Here is a 14,772-nt window from a genome sequence, read left to right on the forward strand (position 1 = left end):
GCTGAGGGGTGACCTTATAGAGGTTTATAAAATCATGAGCAGCATGGATAGTATAAATAGACAAAGTCTTTTCCCTGGGGTGGGAGAGTCCAGAACTGGAGGGCATAGGTTTAGGGTGAGAGGGGAAAGATATAAAAGAGACCTACTGGGCAACATTTTCACACAGAAGGTGGTACGAGTATGGAATGAGCTGCCAGGGAAAGTGGTGGAGGCTGGTACAATTGCAACATTTAAAAGGCATTTGGATGGGTATATGAATAGGAAGGGTTTGGAGGGATATGGACCGGATGCTGGCAGGTGGGACTAGATTGGTTTGGGATATCTGGTCAGCATGGACGGGTTGGACCGAAGGGTCTGTTTCCATGCTGTACATCTCTATGACTCTATAATTGAAGTCATTTGGAGAAAAAAACATGCGTTAAAAATTGAGGCCCGGGCAGATTTGTTAAGTCTTGACTGGACTCTGATGAAATAATTCAGAGATGTTTGACGAGGGTAATGTGATTGCATGCATGTGGACCCTCAAAAAGATGTTTAATAAATTCAGCATAATAGACTTTTTTAAAAAAAAAATCACATGTTGATGACACTTTAAACCTATTACACTCAATGCAGTACATGTTCACAGAAATCAAGCCCTACTTTAATCCCAGGATTTGATTCTGATGAAACCTCTGGGAACGAAAAATGAAACACAATCTCATTGAAGCATTTTATTGGGTTGGACAGGGTAGGTTCAGGTAAAATGTTTACCCCTGGGCTGGGGATGTCAGGAACCAGGGGCACTATTAGGGGTAAAACATTCAGGATTGAGATGAGGTGGAATGTCTTCACTCCAAGGAAGGTGAATCTTTGAGATCCTTGACTCCAATGGCCTGTTGAGGCTCAGTCATGGAGGTGTTTAAGCAAGATGTTTCCAGACGTGAAGGATATCAAGGGTGTGGGGAGAATGCAGCAAAACGGTTTTGAAATAGATGATCAGCCATGATTTTATTGAATGGTGACAGGTAGCAGGCTCACAGGGCTGAATGGCCTATTTCTGCTTTCTGTATTATCAGAACCTTAACTTGGAGCCACCTGCCATCTCCCCGTAATCCCCCAAATCCGGCTTCTTCCCACGTCCTGCAGAAACCAGTCTGCTTCTCCCATGATTTTCCAACTCAAAGTAAAAGATCAGACAAACCAGTTGCTGAGAAGCACCAGGAAATAGGCATGGAAAGGGTTAAGGAACGTGGCTTACCTTCAGTAGAGGACGGGGTGGAATCTGGAGTGGTGGAAACAGTCGAGGCCGATTCCTCTAATGGAGAGAGCAGGGTACAATCACGTGAAATCAGCAGACAGCCCCCCATTGCCAAATGGCACAGAGCACCTTGCAAGTTAAATATCCTCCTTCATCTGAACTGTACCCAGCATCCAAATACACAACTCCAGGGACAGTCTGAAACTGGTGATCAGCAGGACAAAACTCAGATCCCCTTATGATAGATGTGTGTGTGTGTGTGTATGAACATGTGTATGCATGCATGAGTTTGTGTTACAGCTTGTACTTTTTTTTCAATTATTTCATAGAATCCCTACTGTGTGGAAGCAGGCCATATAGCCCATCAAGTCCACACTGACCTTCCAAAGAGAATCCCACCAGACCCACTCCCCCCACCACTACACTATTCCTGTAACCCTACGTTTCCCAAGGCTAATCCACCTGGCCTACGCATTCCTGGACACTAAGAACAATTTAGCATGACCAACCCACGCATCTTTAGACTGTGGGAGGAAACCAGATCACCCAGAGGAAATCTACACAGACACAGGGAGAATGTGCAAACTCCACACAGACAGTCACCTGAGGGTGGAATTGAATCTGGGTCCCTGGCGCTGTGAGGCAGCAGTGCTAACCATTGAGCCACTGTGGTTCCCCCAAACTCACATAGACTAATGTACGTGCACTGTAATATGCACACTCGCGTGTGCACACTAATGTTTACGTTTAATAACTGAAACATAAGGAAGAGGTTGGAATGATGTTAATGTCACTGGGCTAGTGCTGTGAGGAGATGGGTTTGAATGAGTGTGGGTCAGGTTGGGATGTTCCACAAAAGGGTCGGTGAGGACTCGATGGGTCGAATGGTCTGTATCCCCATTGTAGGGATTCTATGATTTATGATGATTGTTGATGTGTGTGAGATTGATTATGTGCATGTTAGTTTGTGCCTGAGATTTAGTGTTTCTGGTAGAGACACTTTGGCTGGATTTTTCCCTTGAAGACAGGGTTTTGAGATAGAGGGAGGTGATGTCCTGAGTATCATGGAAAAGAAAGACCCTGTGTTAGGAGAACTCCTTGAGGCATCCTAACAGTGGGAAATTTCTCATGAATAAGCAAGGAACCGGATCAGCTGCCCACACGACTGAGTTGGACAGCCAATGATGGTTAATGACCCATTTAGCGGGCATTTTGCAGTCTCTGTGACATTGGGTCATTGGTGGAAAGGGCCCTATACCATGTGGCCATGTCACTAGAGGCAATCTCTGGTACGCTGTGGTTTGGGGGGTAGGTCCATTGGAGCTGAAAGCATCATGTCCCAAGATGGGGCAATGGGAACGCAGAGGCCCCAGTGAACACTCTGGTGGGGAGTCCCCTCCAATGGTCCTTTCTGTCTTCATGAGATGCAACATTTTAAACCCTACCATACTCTCCTGCCATCACCCCTCACTCCCATTGTCAGGGTCGTAAGGCTGTGGTAAAGTCCACTCGACAGTGTGGCAGCCTGTGTGTGAGTTACCACTACATCTCTGTCTTTCCCAGCTCTGCACAAACTCAATTGACCCCTCTGTTCTTTCAGAACTGCTGGCCTGACATTCCATGCTGCTTTTGCCCGAAACGTCGATTTTCCTGCTCCTCGGATGCTGCCTGAGCTGCTGTGCTTTTTTCCAGCACCACTCTAATCTTGACTCTGATCTCCAGCATTCTGCAGTCTTCACTTTCGCCTATTCCATGCTGGGTGAACAGAAATAGTGTCCGACAAAATACTGGGAAGATATTCTCTTTGTACCCCCACCGCAAAGATCCATCCCCAGTTCTATTCCTCTCCCTATTGGGCTGAGATCAAAGCAGACTGTTTGCTACTTTGGTGCCTCAAGTGAGTTTCCAAACACACATCTGCACTATTTCCGAGATCACCTTTCTCCACCTCTGTCCCTGCCTCAGCTGATCTGCTGTTGAATCTTGATCCATTCCTTTGCTCCTTCTAGACCATTCCAGCACATCTCCCACTGTCCATTGTCTTGAGTTCATCGACAACTCTGCTACTCATATTTTACTTCACACTGTTCCATTCTCCCATCAGTCACTGGTTGATGACAGCTTGACCAATATCTCCATTTTAAAATTGTTGTCCACTTCGTCAAATCCCTTGTCCATCTACATTGTTGTGATCTCCTCCAACCTTGCAAAGCTCCAAGATTTCTGCACACCTCCAATTCTGGCCTCTTGCACTCCCAGATTTCAAAAGCTCTCCCCACATCTCAATTAAGTGGAAACTGACATTTATGTCACTTAAGTGTCAAGCAATGATAATCTCCAGCAAAGGTTAGCCTAACCACTTCCTCCGGTGTTCAATGGTGTTACCATCAGCGAACCCCTTGTTATTCACATCCTGGAGGTCAGGCACCAACCAGAAACTGAACTGGGCCAACCAATTCAATAATATGTTTGAGAAAGCAGGTCAGAGGCTGGGAATTCTGCACTGAGTAACAACTCCTGGACCCACGCCCTAAAGTCAGTCCACCGTTTACAAGGCATAAGTCAGGAGTGTGATGGAGTACTCTTCAGTTGCCTGGATGAATGCAGCTCTAACAACACTCAAGAAGCTCTATACCATCCAGGGAAAAACAGCCCACTTGATTGGCATCCCATTCACTGTCCTAAACCTCTGGTTTGGAATGGTGTCCTTAACAGGGAGAGTGGAATTCCCTACCTGAGAAGGCTCAGTCATTAAGAATATCTGAGACAGAAAGCAAAGGATTTCTGAATGCCAATAACAGCAAGGGAGATGGGGGTTACTGGGGAGATAGCTTAGAGGTGGATGATTGGTTATGATCTGTTTGAATTGAGAAATAGGTTCGATGGGCTGATTGGTCTAGTCTTGCTCCTGTGCTGCACACAAATGCTCATCGGTCCTTATAAAAGTGGATTAGCAAAATGATTAGATTACAAAACAAGTTCAGAAGAAGTTTGACGTATAGTTAAGATAAAAAATCTGATAAGAAACTAAGCGTGTTGAAAAATGAGCAAATGTACAAGAGAAACTCCATTTGGACAAATGGGCAGGTCATGAGAAGAACTGAACATAGTGAATTGTCTGGAAGGAATAAACCAATCAAATAACAAAAAATAATTTCAGGATAAGGTAGTCACCATTCTAGAAACCTGAGCTGTGGTTAAGTGGGAAATAATGTTGAGAAAATGTGAACATCACAAGATAGGCTCCATGAGGTTAACATGAAGGTCCCACCTTTTCGATCTCTCCCCTCACCTCGGGCAAGGTGACCCTCAGGTTAAACCATCACTGGTTGTCTCTCTCTAATGAGAGAGAGCAGCCCTCTATTCCTCTAGCACCATAATGACTTTACCTTTCACATCGCTATAAGAGTGTTGATAAAAGGCACTTTCCAACAGCTAGAAGAAGAGAATCTTGCATTTGTATGGTACCTTTCAGGATGTCTCAAAGTGCTTCAAAGCAATTGGTCATGTATGTTAATTTGGAAATCTGGCGTCCAATTTGTGTGCAGGAAGCTCCCCCAAACTGCAATATAATGAGCGGCTGTTCATTGAGAGGCAAATGTTGGGCAGAACACTGGAGAGAACTGCCCCAGTGTTCTTCAAAATCATTCCAGGGAGTATTACACATCCACCTCAGAGGGCACCAAGACTTGATTTGGCAGCTCGACTAAGAGACAATGGTGGCACAATGGTGATATGAGGTAAGCTAGGTGAGCCACAGTCTTAGAGATGTACAGCACATCTCTAATCTTGACTCTGATCTCCAGCATCTGCAGTTCTCACGTTCACCTATTCCATGCTGGGTGAGCAGAAATACTGTCCAACAAAATACTGGGAGGACCCTTCGGTCCAACTTGTCCATGCTGGGCCAGCATTTATTATCCATCCCTAGTTACTTTTGAGAAGATGTTGGTGAGTTGCCTTCTTTGACTGCCTGTTCTTGTCTCCCTTTTATAGGAAAGATATTATTAAGATGAAGAGGTTTCAGAAGAGATTTACCAGGATGTTGACTGGAATGGAGCGTTTGAGTTCTAAGAAGAGTTTTGTTAGGGTGGGATTTTTTTCACTGGAGTGAAGGAGGTTGAGAAGTGACCTTATAAAGGCTTATAAAGTAATGAAGGGTAGAGATAAGGTGAATGTCAGGCGTTATTTTCCTAGCGTGGGAGACTTCAAGGCAAGGGGGCATATTTTTAAGGTAAGAGGAGAAAGATTTAAAAAAGGAACGAAGGCAACATTTTTACATATTTGTGTTTAGATTAAATGTCCAAAGGAAGTAATAGAAGCAGGTACAGTTATAACATTTAAAAGACATTTGAAAAAGTACATAAATAGGTAATGTTTGGAGGGATATGGACCAAACGCAGACAGTTGGGATGAGTTTAGTTTGGGATTATGGTCAGCATGGACTGGTTGGACCGAAGGATCTGTTTTCATGCTGTATGATTCTATGAAAAAATTGTTGCTGTAAGAGCTGCTCATTTTTGAGGTACTTTAGGCTTTGGAGGTGATTTCCTAGAATTCCAGGAGTAGCAATTACTGTTTTATAGGCTGTTGCATTGTTTTGGAACTTTAGAGAAAAAAAAAGTCAAAACAGCAGCACTTTTAAAAGGAAGAAAGGCAGACAAAGAAAGTAAGATTTGGAGATGCCGGTGTTGGACTGGGGTGGACAAAGTTAAAAATCACACAACACCAGGTTATAGTCCAACAGGTTTAATTGGAAGCACTAGCTTTCGGAGCGTCGCTCCTTCATCAGGTGGACGACCACCTGATGAAGGAGCGACGTTCCGAAAGCTAGTGCTTCCAATTAAACCTGTTGGACTGTAACGTGGTGTTGTGTGAAAGAAAGCAAGCACATGGTCAGAAGGGAGAGAGAGAGAAAGACACCTGCTAAATGACACAGCAGCGAATCTGCACAGTTACTGCCTTTGCTATTTGAATTCATGTATCCCTGGGCATCGAAGTGCGTCTAGGAAAAATGAACAAACAGCGAAATTTACAGCTGACTTTGGAAGAACCAGCACCGGAACAGATAAATGCAGATTTAACAGATTTAACGTGTAACCTTTCTAAAAGTCTGCAGTACTGAATAGAATGGGTTCTTTCTTGATTATATATTTTATTGAAATCTGTCTCTTGATTAAATTTTTAAAAATATAAACCATAAGTACTAAGTTAGGCTGGAGAAATGGTTTTTAGGGCACAAAGATGGTGCCAGTTTCTGGGTCTGTAGATTGTGAAGGAGCAAAGATGGCCTTGAATAGAGTGATATGCTCTTCCTGTTGAATATGGGAGTTCAGGGAGAATTTCCATGTCACTGATGATTATGCCTGCAGTAAATGTGTTTGGTTGCAAATCCTATCGGATTGCATGGATCGGTTGGAGTGACAGTGAGAGGCAATGAGGAATTTACAAGAGCTAGGGACTGTGATGGTTGGCATTTTTAGGAAGTTGCAGATGCAATCAGGTATATGGGTTTATTCCAGGAAAGGTAGGAGCGTGCAATTCTGGTCTCCTTTCTATCGGAATGATGTTGTGAAAACTTGAAAGGGTTCAGAAAAGATTTAAAAGATTGTTGCCAGGGTTGGAGGATTTGAGCTATAGGGAGAGGCTCAACAGGCTGGGCTGTTTTCCCTGGAGCGTCGGAGGCTGAGGGGTGACCTTATAGAGGTTTATAAATTTGGAGGGATATGGGCTGGGTGCTGGCAGGTGGGACTAGATGGGGTTGGGATATCTGGTCGGCATGGACATGTTGGATTGAAGTGTCTGTTTCCATGCTGTACATCTCTATGACTCTATGAGTAGGCAGGTAGTGCTGGAGATTTCTGTGGCTATTTCAAGCAAGTATGCTGTTTTGGAAAATGTATGGGGTGATGGACTCTCAGGGGAATGTAGCATGAAGAGCCAAGTTTTTGGTATTGAGACATGCTCTAATGTAATAAGGGGTACGTCAGGTTCCAAGTGACCGATTGTGATAGGGGATTCTCGAGTCAGAGGCACCAACAGACGTTTCTGTGGCCAGCAGCAAAAAACCAGAAGGGTGCGTTACCTTCCTGCTGCCATGATCAAGGATGTCTCAGAGAGGGTGCAGAGGGACCAGCAGGAGGTCATTGTACACATTGGAACCAACCACATAGGGAGGGAAAACGTTGAGATTCTGAAAGGCGAATATAGAAAGTTAGGCAGGGATTTAAAAAAGGAGGTCCTTGAGGGTAGCAATATTTGGATTACTCCCGGTGTTAAGAGCCAGTTAGGGTAGGAATAGGAACATAGAGCAGATGAATGCATGGCTAAGGAACTAGTGCAGGGGAGAAGGGTTCATAATTTTTGGATCATTGGAATCTCTTCTGGGGTAGAAGTTACCTGTACAAGAAGGATGGATTGCACATAAATTGGAAGGGGATTAATATACTGGCAGGGAGATTTGTTACGGCTGCTCAGGAGGATTTAAACTAGTAAGGTGACGGGGATGGGACCCAGGGAGATAGTGAGGAAAGAGATCAATTTGAGACTGGTACAGTTGGGAAAGGGAGTAAGTCAAACAGTCAGGGCAGGAAGGAAGAAAGCAGAGAACAAGGTAGGACTGATAAATTAAATTGCATTAACTCCAATGCAAGAGGCCTAGCAGGGGAGGCAGATGAACTCAGGGCACGATTAGAAACATGGGACTGGGATATCATAGCAATTACAGAAACGTGGCTCAGGGATGGACAGGACTGGCAGCTTAATGTTCCAGGATACAAACGCTATAGGAAAGATAGAAAGGGAGGCAAGAGAGGAGGGGGAGTGGCGTTTTTGATAAGGGATGGCAATACAGCTGTACTTAGGGAGGATATTCCTGGGAACACATCCAGGGAAGTTATTTGGGTGGATGGAACTGAGAAATAAGAAAAGGATGAACACCTTATTGGGATTGTATTGTAGACACCGAAGAGTCAGCGGGAAATTGATAAACAAATTTGTGAGGAGATTTCAAGTACCTATAAGAATAATAGGGAGGTCATGGTAGGGGATTTTAACTTTCCAAACATAGACAGGGACTGCCATAGTGTTATGAGTTCAGATGGAAAGAAATTTCTTAAGTGTGTACAAGAAAATTTTGTGACTCAGTATGTGGATGTACCTATTAGAGAGGGTGCAAAACATGACTTACTCTTGGGAAATAAGGCAGAGCAGGTAACTGATGTGTCAGTAGGGGAGTATTTTGGGGCAGTGACCATAATTCTCTGAGCTTTAAAATAGTGACGGAAAAGGATAGACTGAATTTAAAAGTTGATGTTCAAAATTGGAGGAAGGCTAATTTTGACAGTATTAGGTAGGATCTTTCAAAAGCGGATTGGGAGGAGATGTTCGCAGGTAAAGGGACGACTGGAAAATGGGAAGCCTTCAAAAATGAGATAACAAGAGTCCAGAGACAGTATATTCCTGTTGGGGTGAAAGGAAAGGCTGGTAGGTGTAGGGAATACTGAATGACGAGAGAAATTGAGGTTTTGGTTATGAAAAAGAAGGAAGCCTATGACAAATATGGACAGGAGTGATCGAGTGAATCCTTAGAAAAGTATAAATAGAGTAGGAGTATACTTAAGAGGAAAATCAGGAGGACAAAAAAGGGACATGAGAGCTTTGGAAAACTGGGTTAAGGAGAATCCAAAGGGCTTTTATAAATACATATTAAGGCAAAAGGGTAGTACAAGAAAGTTTTGTGACTCAGTATGTGAATGTACCTACTAGAGAGGGTGCAAAACATGACTTACTCTTGGGAAATAAGGCAGAGCAGGTAACTGATGTGTCAGTGGGGGAGTATTTTGGGGCCAGTGACCATAATTCTATGAGCTTTAAAATAGTGACGGAAAAGGATAGACTGAATTTAAAAGTTGATGTTCGAAATTGGAGGAAGGCTAATTTTGACAGTATTAGGTAGGATCTTTCAAAAGCCGATTGGGAGGAGATGTTCACAGGTAAAGGGACGACTGGAAAATGGGAAGCCTTCACAAATGAGATAACAAGAGTCCAGAGACAGTATATTCCTGTTGGGGTGAAAGGAAAGGCTGGTAGGTGTAGGGAATACTGAATGATGAGAGAAATTGAGGTTTTGGTTATGAAAAAGAAGAAAGCCTATGACAAATATGGACAGGAGTGATCGAGTGAATCCTTAGAAAAGTGTAAATACAGTAGGAGTATACTTAAGAGGAAAATCAGGAGGACAAAAAAGGGACACGAGATAGCTTTGGAAAACTGGGTTAAGGAGAATCCAAAGGGCTTTTATAAATACATATTAAGGACAAAAGGGTAACTACGGAGAGAATAGGGCCCCTCAATGATCAGCAAGGCGGCCTATGTGTGAAGCCACAGGAGATGGGGAGATACTAAACGAGTATTTTGCATCAGTGTTTACTGTGGAGAAGGACATGGGAGATATAGAATGTGGGAAATAGATGGTGCAATCTTGAAAAATGTCAACGTTACAAAGGAGGTGATGCTGGATGTCTTGAAACGCATAAAATGGATAAATATCCAGGACCTGCTCAAGTGTATCCTACAACTGTGTGAGAAACTAGGGAAGTGATTCCTGGGCCCCTTACTGAGATATTTGTATCATCGATAGTCACAAGCGAGGTGCTGGAAGACTGGAGGTTGGATAACATGGTGCCACTATATAAGAAAGACACTAAAGACAAGCCAAGGAACTAAACACCAGTGAGCCTGATATCAGTGGTGGGCAAGTTGTATGCGAGAATCCTGAGGGACACTATTTATACGTATTTGGAAAGGAAAGGGCTGATTAGGGATAGTCAGCATTGCTTTGTGCGTGGGAGGTCATGTCTCACGAACTTGATTGAGTTTTTTGAAGAAGTAACAAAAAGGATTGATGAGGACAGAGCAGTAGAAGTGATCTATATGGACTTCAGTAAGGTGTTCGACAAGGTTCCTCATGGGAGACTGGTTAGTAAGGTTAGATCTCATGGATTATGGGCAGAACTAGCCATTTGGATACAGAACTGGTTCGAAGGTAGAAGACAGAGGGTGGTGGTGGAGCGTTGCTTTTGAGACTGGAGGCCTGTGACCAGTGGAGTGCCACAAGGATCGGTCATGGGTCCATAACTTTACGTCATTTCTACACCAAAATTGGAGGTGTAGTGGACAGCGAAGAAAGTTACCTCAGATTACAAGATCTTGATCAGATGGGCCAATGGGCTGAAGAGTGGCAGATGGAGTTTAATTTAGATAAATGTGAGGTGCTGCATTTTGGAAAAGCAAATCAGAGCAGGTCTTATACACTTAATGGTAAGGTCTTAGGAGGTGTTGCTGAACGAAGAGACCTTGGAGTGCAGGTTCATAGTTCCTTGAAAGTAGAGTTGCAGGTAGATCGGATAGTGAAGAAGGCATTTGGTTTGCTTCCCTTATTGGTCAGAGTATTGAGTATAGGAGTTGGGAGGTCATCTTGCAGCTGTACAGGACATTGGTTAGGCCACTTTTGGAATATTGCATGCAATTCTGGTCTTCTTCCTATCAGAAAGATGTTGCAAAACTTGAAAGGGTTCAGAAAAGATTTACAAGGATGTTGCCAGAGTTGGAGGATTTGAGCTATAGGGAGAAGCTGAATAGGCAGGGTCTGTTTTCCCTGGAGCATCGGAGGCTGGGGGGTGACCTTATAGAAGTTTATAAAATCATGAGGGGCATGGATAGGATAAACAGACAAGGTGTTTTCCCTGGAGTGGGGGAGTCCAGAACTACAGGGCGTAGGTTCAGGGTGAGAGGGGAAAGATATAAAAGGGACCTAAGGGGCAACCTTTTCACACAGAGAGTGGTGCGTGTATGGAATGAGCTCCCAGAGGAAGTGGTGAAGGTTGATACAATTACAGCATTTAAAAGGCATCTGGATGGGTACATGGATAGGAAGGGTTTAGAGGGATATGGCCAAGTGCTGGCAGTTGGGACTAGATTAGGTTAGGCATGAACAAGTTGGACTGAAGGGTCTGTTTCTGTGCTGTATATCTCTATGACTCTATGTGCTGTAGATAGACCCACAAAGCCCTTAGGGTGGGAATTCCAGGATTTTGACCCAGCAACAGTGAGGGAACTGTTGGAGGGAAACTTGCAAGGGTGGTAGTCCTGTGTATCTCCTTGTGATTCCAGACCAACAGTAATGTGCTTGTCTCTTAACTACCTTATGAAATGACCCCAGAAAACCACACAGCTCAAGGGCAATTAGGATGGGCAACAAATGCAGTCATATCCATGTCCCAAGAAAGATTATTACAAATAAATGTGAAGTATCGTACGTCAGTGCTGCCCCTCACTATTGCACATGGGATGCAGGTATCACTGCACTTGCCTTGATTATTTTGGAGTTCATGTCTCCGGGTCATGAACCCTTTATCATGGCCAGCATCGAAGAGTAAGCACATTGTGTGAGAGTTTAGCCATTGCATTTGTTCCTGCCATTATTTCAATTTTGACATGAGGCTGATGCGTTCACTTCAGAATCAGGCTCTCAGCTCTTTTGTGCGAAGGGCAGTTTGTGAACATCATCTACCATAGCATTGTTTGGGTCTTGGCCAGAGGTCCTTAAAGGAAATGTGAAAGCCACTCAATTACAAGAAAGAAGACCTCAAGACGTCCGATGTGTTTGCTTTCATGGAGTCAGAAGGGGCAGGATTACTCCTCTTGGCTTACCATGGTTTTTGCCCGATTCCAATAGTCTCCCACCTCCCATTCAACAAGCTTCCCTATGGACATTCCTCCCATTCCTGGCCTCATCAGAATCCCTGATTTTAAACAAAATAATTTTGGAGGTCATGCTTTCAGTTCTCTTAACTCGAAGCTCTGGAATCCACCTCACACCTCATTTCTTTCTTTTAAGATATTCTTTAAAATTTACATCTTTGACCACATTGTGGTTAGCTACCCACATAACTCCTTATATGTTTCAGCCTTTGATTTGTAATGCTCTCATGCAGTGCCTTGGGAAGTGTGTTAAAGGTACTATAGCAATGCAAATTGTTGCTGTATTCGAGGAAGTGCTTCTGAGAGTGTGTGTAAGAGGATTTGAGTGACATTGTGACATTGTGTGTGCGTGAGAGAGAGTGTGCAAGTGCATGCGTGAGTGTTTGTATGTGTATGTGTGTGAAAGAGAGTGTGTACGTGTGAGAGAGAGAGGATATGAGAGAGTAAATGTATGTGTTTGAGAATGTGTGTTTGAGAATGTCTGTGTTTGACAATGTGTTTGTGTGTGCATGTTTCTGTGTGTGAGTGCGTGCAAGTAAGTGAGAATGTTTGTGAGTGAATCCTTCAGTCTGCTGAGATTGTGAGTGTTACTTTATGTGTGAATATGATGGGGAAAATTATATCTGTGTGTGTGTTGTCTATAGGTGAGTAGCTGTGCCAGTTTTGGGATGCCAGTATTCACATGTGGTCCAGTATCACCTCCAACACTACCCCCAGCCTACTCAACACAGCCAAAGGGTTGAACCTTGGCTCTATTCCTTGTAACACAGTGCTCAACGCCATACTTGATTGTGTGTTTACTAAATAGCCGCATGTGCCAGATAGGGGTTTGTTATAAGTGTGTGTATGAATGTATATGTGAATGAGTTTGTATGCATGTGTTTGAATGTGTCTGCATGTCTAAATGTGAACATGCCTGAGTGTGAACATGCCTGAGGGTGAACAATGCCTAAGTGTGAACAATGCCTAAGTGTGAACCATGCCTGAGTGTGAACATGCCTGAGTGCAAATGTGCCTAAGTGTGAACAATGCCTAAGTGTGAACATGCCTGAGTGTGAACATGTCTAAATGCAAACGTGCCTAAGCGTGAACATGCATGAGTGTGAACATGTCTAAGTGTGAACATTCCTGAGTCTGAACAATGCATAAGTGTGAACTTGCCTGAGTGTGAACATGTCTAAGTGCAGACATGCTTGAGTGTGAACATGCCTGAGTGTGAACAATGCCTAAGTGTGAGCATGTCTAAGTGTGAACAATGCCTGAGTGTGAACATGCCTGAGTGTGAACATGCCTGAGTGTGAACAATGCCGAAGTGTGAACATGCCTAAGTGCAGACATGCCCGAGTGTGAACATGTCTGAGTGTGAACAATGCCTAAGTGTGAACAATGCCTGAGTGTGAACATGTCTAAGTGCAGACATACCTGAGTGTGAACATGCCTGAGTATGAGCATGCCTAAGTGTGAACAATGCCTGAGTGTGAACAATGCCTGAGTGTGAGCATGCCTAAGTGTCAACAATGCCTGAGTGTGAACAATGCCTAAGTGTGAACAATGCCTGAGTGTGAACATGTCTAAGTGCAGACATGCCTGAGTGTGAACATGCCTGAGTGTGAGCATGCCTAAGTGTGAACAATGCCTGAGTGTGAACAATGCCTGAGTGTGAGCATGCCTAAGTGTGAACAATGCCTGAGTGTGAACAATGCCTGAGTGTGAGCATGCCTAAGTTGAACAATGCCTGAGTGTGAACATGTCTAAGTGTGAACAATGCCTGAGTGTGAACATATCTGTGTGAACATGCCTGAGTGAGAATGTTCCTTACTGAGGGTTCAGTTCAAATCTGATCGTCCTGTGGGTATTACACGGTATACAGCAGTAAAATGCAGAGGCAGAGAGAAATGGAGAAGAGGTCACACAGACATGCAATAGAAAGCACCATAAGGGTCAAAGAGATCAGCAGTAAAACTGTCCATAATAAAAACACAGCGGTATTTGTTGGCTCTAACTACACAGAGGAAACTAGCAGGCCGCAGTAACATTGCCCGACCCCATTCATTCACTGCATGCAACCTCCCACACACTGGCCAGGCAGCGACAATCTATCGTCCACACCCACACAGCCTCTTTGTCCTTTTGCATAGATGCTCGGTGCTTGATTAAAGTTAAACCACCAAGGCTGCGCGGCTCAGATCTAACCTCCGTTTCTGGAGAACTGGAGGGACTTGCGAAGGTTGTAGGGGTGGGGCTCTCGTTAACTAGATTTCTTGCATGCAGTCCCTGCGTCGGTTGAGAAAAGAATAGAAAATGGAGGGGAACATACTGCAGTGTCCAAACCCCAGCACCTGCCCCATCACCTGTCCCAAGTGGTGCAGGCCCATTCAGCTGGAGTCCTCGTACAGATGATGCTGAGCTGCTGGTTTAGTCGACTGGGTCCTAACCATCATTTGAGGGGGGCTGCCTCCCAGCATTGTCCCACGTCATTGTGAACACATTCAGACAGCCTCAGTAATGCTGCTTCTCTCTCTCTCTCTCTCACACACACACACTGTCATCTCTCGGGGGATGTGGCTGAATCCAGTTTAAAGGGGAGGGGAGAAGGGGGATTGTAACAAACAGGAGGACAAAGGCAGTCAAGGTAGAAAACAAAAGCAAGACAGCGGAAGATAATAAACTAAAAGGAAGGCAAAAAGGATTGGAGCATAAATATCAGGGATGTGAGTAAAATTAGTCAAAGGCACAGGATCTAGGAGGGCAATAGAGCAACTGATCCA

The 14,772-nt window shown here is 44.1% G+C and overlaps 1 protein-coding gene across 1 annotated transcript in view; it reads right to left on the reverse strand.

Annotated features, from left to right (window-relative positions):
* The window catches only part of LOC122542705 (reticulon-2-like), a 41,987-nt gene extending 27,470 nt beyond the window's left edge, over positions 1 to 14,517 (reverse strand). Inside the window, exons 1-2 of the mRNA XM_043680684.1 lie at positions 14,322 to 14,517; positions 1,241 to 1,297 (exon numbers count right to left, since the gene is read on the reverse strand). Of these exons, the coding sequence (XP_043536619.1) occupies positions 1,241 to 1,297; positions 14,322 to 14,379 (115 nt within the window). The 5' untranslated portion in view covers positions 14,380 to 14,517. The remainder of the gene's footprint in view (positions 1 to 1,240; positions 1,298 to 14,321) is intronic.
* Positions 14,518 to 14,772: the final 255 nt, after the last annotated feature.

The sequence above is a fragment of the Chiloscyllium plagiosum genome, chromosome 41 (genome assembly GCF_004010195.1).
Source record: "Chiloscyllium plagiosum isolate BGI_BamShark_2017 chromosome 41, ASM401019v2, whole genome shotgun sequence".
Lineage (NCBI taxonomy): Eukaryota > Metazoa > Chordata > Chondrichthyes > Orectolobiformes > Hemiscylliidae > Chiloscyllium > Chiloscyllium plagiosum.